General features: G+C 35.1%; 1 protein-coding gene across 1 annotated transcript in view; it reads right to left on the bottom strand.

Annotated features, from left to right (window-relative positions):
- Positions 1-1,155: 1,155 nt before the first annotated feature.
- Positions 1,156-6,082, bottom strand: part of LOC106869394 (neurotrypsin) — a 44,350-nt gene continuing 39,423 nt past the window's right edge. The window contains exons 4-6 of the mRNA XM_052971359.1: positions 5,653-5,700; positions 4,535-4,682; positions 1,156-1,446 (exon numbers count right to left, since the gene is read on the bottom strand). Coding sequence (XP_052827319.1) covers positions 1,287-1,446; positions 4,535-4,682; positions 5,653-5,700 — 356 coding nt within the window. The 3' untranslated portion in view covers positions 1,156-1,286. The remainder of the gene's footprint in view (positions 1,447-4,534; positions 4,683-5,652; positions 5,701-6,082) is intronic.

Below are 6,082 nucleotides of genomic sequence, written 5' to 3'. Positions count from 1 at the left end.
ACTTTATAAAAGAATATACTTACAGAAGGAGCTACGCGGTAAGACTGAACCCGGAGCAACGCAGTTGGGATGCAAACTTCTTACCAAAGCCGCATCTGCACCATGTGTTTGTGTGTGTACAAAACATACATGCATAAATAAATACATACATACATACATGCATACATACATGCATGCATACATACATAAATACATACATGCATGCAAATGAATAAATCGTCGAAAAGGTTGTCGTCTTTTGAACTCCTAGCCCTTACATCCCATCACACCATGTCTTCAAAGTTACGCATTTACAATACAAATTCTAGCATAAGCTATTAAATATATTGAAAAATATATGCAGTGACGCCTATTTAACCACAAAATATGATTGAATGTGTCGATTACGCTCCATTTCTATAGAATATATTGCGCATTTCTTTGAAATATATTACATATACGATTCGGCTGCTTAAAATCACATAAAGATATTAGTTTCTTTTGCGATATAACATTACTGCTAAAATATTATACAATACCCAAGGATAAATATTAAACTACTTCTGATCTTGAATATATGCATTCTTCCAACACAAAGAATATTGGTGAAATATTCCCAACAAGACATTGTAATAAAGTCGAACACAGTACATTTGATATTATTTACGATAGAAAGCTAAAATGATGTGCTGCCGTGGAGTTCAAATGGTTCAATGCTTGAAACTCAACGACTTCTTTGTCAAGATTATGAATTTTAACTTTAATGGTTCGTAATGAGGAAGGTGGCGCACCCATAAGCTTCGCTAATCCTGATGTTATCAATGCGATTGATATTTATCCTGAATCTACATATATTCCGCCAATCACGTAAGAACAGGACAGCTTTAATACGCCAACCATGCAGCGAATATTTTGTTTTAATATCTGTGCTCCGTTCTCAGCTCGATCTTCCTTCCACATCGATCAACCATCGGAGACCTCCTTCGGTCACGAATGACCATGGGATTGCACTTAAAAAGTTACCCTCCGAAGCACAAGTCCACAAAGGTTGTTTATGGGAGACCAGTAGTCGCCCATGCATACCGGCCTCCCCTCTCCAACGCCAACATGAATGTACAGTTATGGCGTTAATGCCTTTCTAACAAGCAATGGAATTGTCTGAATAGAGAACTGAAATGAGCAGAGTAAATATATTTTATTCGCCATTAAAATGTTATAATACGTTTATCCATGCATGTTTATCTATTTATATTACTTTTAATAAATATTTTAATAACCATAATGGGAAAAACCATTTTGAAATTATTTTACTGACATATAACACCGGCATCTTCGTTGTGGAAGCAGTCGTGATCACCCCAGTTTTTCCTGGCACACTCGGATATGTTTTCTTCGTCTCCTTTACATTTCACGTCATCTAACCATATAGGACCGTTTCCAGGCGTAGGCTTATACGGCTTGCCAGTACTGAATTTAGAGAAGAAAAATAGAACTATGGTAAGAAGAAAACATAAAGCAATATTTATTAGCTTTATCGTGAATTTTATTGTTGCTTTTAGTATACGTAGTTTCATAGATAACACATCAAGACTATGTTATCATTCGTAGTTTCATAAATACATGAAGAGCTTCTTCTCTTACGTCAAAAATTGGTCGGATTATCCGGGAAACATGCATAAAAATGTTTAACAAATTTAGTGTGAGACTGATTTCATAATCTCTACAATTCCTAGCATTGTTATTTCCTGGTACAGAGTCGTAAAAGCACGGAAAACTGCTTTGCAGCTTTGTTCCAATTTTTTATAGTCTGGGTTCAAACCCAGCTGGGGTCAACTTTGCTTTTCATCTTTTCGGGGTCAACAAAATAAAGTAATAGTCAAGTTCTCGAATAGATGGTATCAAATAATCCCTTCCCCTCAAAATTGCTAGTACCTAAATCAGAAGCAATTAGTATTAATGCATAGTAGTTACTTCTTTGTTCATAACCTTCTTAGCTTCTCTAAACATTCTATTTAAACATTACTCAAGTAGCTTTTTGTGTAAGATCTTCTATACTCAGCATCTAATTTTTCATTTGATTTGTAACTCATGGTTTCTCTCTGCGTCTGGTATTTTGTCGGTCTTTATGCTCCGAGTTCAAATTCCACCAAAGTAAGCTTTGCCTTTAGTTCTTTTGGAGTCAGTGAAATAGGTATCAGTTGAGCGCTGGCGTCGATGTAATAAACTTACACCTCCCTCTTAAATTGCTGGCCTTGTGTCAAACTTTGAAGCCAAGTGAAAGGCGGCGAGCTGGCAGAATCGTTAGCACGTCGGACAAAATGCTTCGCGGCATTTTGTCCAGCTTTATGTTCAGAGTTCAAATTCTGCTGATCTTGGCTTTGCCTTTCTCTCTTTCAGGGTCGATAAAATAAGTACCGGTCAAGCACTGGAGTCAAAATAATCGACATATCTCCTCCCTAGCAGTTTCAAGGGGTGTTATGTTCCACTCTGATATTTCCCTAATTTTTTAAAAGTAATTTTCATTTCTGGTGCATACAGTACCAAGTGCTCCGACTGCAAGTGGGACTGCCTCAACCTTTTTCATTGCCCACAAACGCTTTATCTCCTATGCAAATAGTTCATATCTCTCAATCAGCATCTAGCTTAAATTTTGACTTGGTTTATTCGAGTCGAATCTCTTGGTACTTCATGTGTCGGCTAGTAGAATCAGCCAACCTGTAATTCATAATCTGCAGATACTGGAATATTTTTTGAAAGTTTTAACATTGTATTTCTTTAGTGGGGGGATTCTTCTGCAATATTTTAGTGTTTCAGTCGTATATTGTTAATTGTAGCTACTATAGAGTGTGTATATATTTTTCATTTTTAACAATATTCAGTTTTGTTGTAAGGTTGCTTTTCCCCTTTGTCATTCAGAAACGAAATTTATTTATAATGTACGAGTATCCCACTTTCAAACAACAAATGCTTTGTAATATTTGTCTTGACAGGGTTGTACAACACACTTTTGTCACTATAACCATCCTAAATACAATGAACAAGTGTTGAAAACTTATAAACAAATAACAATATTGTTGACAAATTGCAATATATTTTTGATGTACTAACGTGATATTACACTTAGCCCTAATCCGCTGCTTTCGAACAACAATCGTATTGTGGTATTTGTTTTGTTCGAGTTGCATAACACTCCTTTATCAATTTCGCTAACCTAAAAATAATGAACCCATAATCGGCATGTTGAAAATCTATAACACTATTACTGACAAACTGTAATATATTTATAAAGTATTAAGTCTTTATATGGTCTCCGTGTTTATCTGTAGCTGTAGTCAAATCTGGGTGTAAGTTTGAAAAATTGAGCTTGGTATCTCTAATATTACTGGTATTAATTTGACAACATGCTATCACTTTATTGTGCTGTTAATGCATAAATTTCTCTGAGAGATTTAGAAATCTATTATTTCTAGAAAAGGATTGTTTCTTTATTTTATTTGACATTCCACTTGAATTATATTTATATTTTGTTCATTATTTTCTTCATTTGTTTTGTCTTCATATTAATAACTTCTACTGTCTGCTTGGTTTTTTTTTTCTTTCTTTTTTTTTTTTTAGTTTAGAAAATATTCAAGTGGTTGTTTACGTATGATCTTCTGTTTGAATCATCCTTATTACCTCCACCAAGGAAGGAGGTTATGTTTCCATCGGTGTTGGTTTGTCCGTCTGTCCACCTTTGTGCAAAATAACTCAAAAAGTTGAGAACGGTTTTTGATGAAACTTGCAAAAAAAGTTGGTAATGACACAAGAAACAGATGATGAAATTTTGGTAGTGATCTGGGAATTTTTATGATTCTTGAAGGATTTTTCATTTGTTATATTTACTTCACATGAAGTATTGTTACGTTCTTTGATTATCTCCCTTGAAAACACGTTCGTCGTTTCCACGTAACCTATGGTGGCGCTGCTGTTTCCAATGTTTATTTTCGTTTCTCTATTAGTAATTTTACTTGTATGTCTATCACTCAAGTTTTAGGTAATTATTGTTTCTTTTAGGTTGTATGGTGAAACTAGCTTGTTGTCATTGATGTATTATAACTGCTTCAGATGATTCATGTTTTTAAAGGGTTTTTTTAAAAATCATATGGCTGTGTTATTTCCTTTTTACCCCCGCCAAGGAGGTTATGCTTTTGCCGGCGTAGGTTTGGGAAATTGGGCGATTTTCAGCATGCGTGTATATGGGTGGACATGAACTGCTTGGCGGAGATCTGCGCTCTCCGAGTGCTTTTCTAGTTTAGTTTTGTTTCCATTTATATTTCGTATTTTCTCACATTTTGAGGGGATTTTTCTTTTCACTATGTAATCATTATCATCACAGAAATATACACAAGCGTTATTAGGCTCTTTGGAGTAAGCGATGAAGGTAGAATCCTGTAAGTATATCAATCCCTATATCACTCTGACACCACCAACATAAACGCCATTTTAAACAACACTCAACCCCATCACAATAATCACCAGCACACGCGTTGCTAGACATCGTTATCAACAATCTTACCTAAATCCGATCATGCGGCACACCACGATAGCATTTCGTTCATCCCACCAGTCATTACAGATAGTGCCCCATCTTCCTTCATGGAACACTTCAACACGGCCATAGGTATTGTTGTCACCTCCAACTAGTCGTATTCCTGAACCATTTCCTAGTGTTTAAAATTAAGAAAAAATAAATTGAATTATTATTGAAGAAGAATACTGAATAACATGGAAAATAATAATTAAAACAAGGGATAGAGGCAAACTGAAATAATCTGATGTGTGACTTAGAGGAGGAAATACAGTATCATCGTTACAAGGAGAAAATGAGAGATGGTCACTATGAATCATAGATAGCAACCAGATTGGAGATTTGGTCTGAATACTTGCAACAGCACATGTAAAAGGAGAGCAGACATGATGATAGGGGACAAAAGAAACGAAGAGTGTAAGATCATGTATAGTGAGGGGAATGACAATTTCAGGTTTTCGTGCATCTTTGGTGCAACACAAAGTGCCACAATTGAGATGATTTGTTTCGTAATATCCAGGAGAGGTTGTTTTACTGGTTGATGTGAGAGTAAATTTAATCAATTTAATCTCTTTTTTTAATACTAAAGGAATTATTGCCTTCACACAGCCGTTACATGGACGGACCACAATATTTGGAAACGTGTAAGGAGTGCTATAGCTATTGTTGTTATTATTACAGTCGATGTCTTCCAAATCTCTCGTTTGCATATTTGGCACTTTTATTAATCGTTCACTATTCCGTTCATTTTCTTTTCCCTCTTGTATATTTAGTTGTGTTCCTTGACTTCGAGTCGATTTATTAGCTATTATAGTGCTCTGTCGTATTGCATTGTTATGTGTGGTAGCCATTTTGGATGTGAAAAAGTAGCGTCTAAACAAAATTTTAAAACTTTGTGAAAGAAATCTCATTTTTTATTTCTTAAAGCAATTATAGTTCAGGTTACAGGTACTTCTGAGAAAATTTCGTTTCGTTATACTTGAATAAAACGTATTGCAAACGGAAAGTTTTTAAAAAAAAAACATCTTCAAAAAAGAGTCAAATACAAAAAGAAGAAGAAGAAGAAGAAGAAGAAGAAGAAGAAGAAGAAGAAGAAGAATACATACCAGTGTTCGAAATCTTAGGCTCTTTAGTCGTAGTAATTGTGTTGCTGCCTGCAAAATGAAGCAAATATATAAATGGTTACGCGCACACATATAAATATATATATATATATATATACAGGTGTGCGTGCGTGCGTGTGCATGCATGTGTATGTATGTGTGTACGTCCTTATGTATATATTTACGTACGTGCGTATGCAGTGTCCATGAGAATGCTTGAGCCTGTAGATCGGTGTTCTGGACCCGGAGAGCCAAATATGAGCTCGTGAATAGCTGATACCCTTCCTCTCTAAAACGAAGCCTCACATATTCTTCAAATATTATTTTGCTGGACTTAGCCATCCTGTAGCTTTTCATACATTTTCGTGGATTTTTACCAGGATTCGATTATATATATATACATGTGTATATATATATATATATATATATATAT

The sequence above is a fragment of the Octopus bimaculoides genome, chromosome 10 (assembly GCF_001194135.2).
Source record: "Octopus bimaculoides isolate UCB-OBI-ISO-001 chromosome 10, ASM119413v2, whole genome shotgun sequence".
In the NCBI taxonomy this organism is placed as follows: Eukaryota; Metazoa; Mollusca; class Cephalopoda; order Octopoda; family Octopodidae; genus Octopus; species Octopus bimaculoides.
The sequence above is the reverse complement of the archived record's forward strand: the minus strand, read 5'-3'. Positions and strand labels throughout refer to the sequence as shown.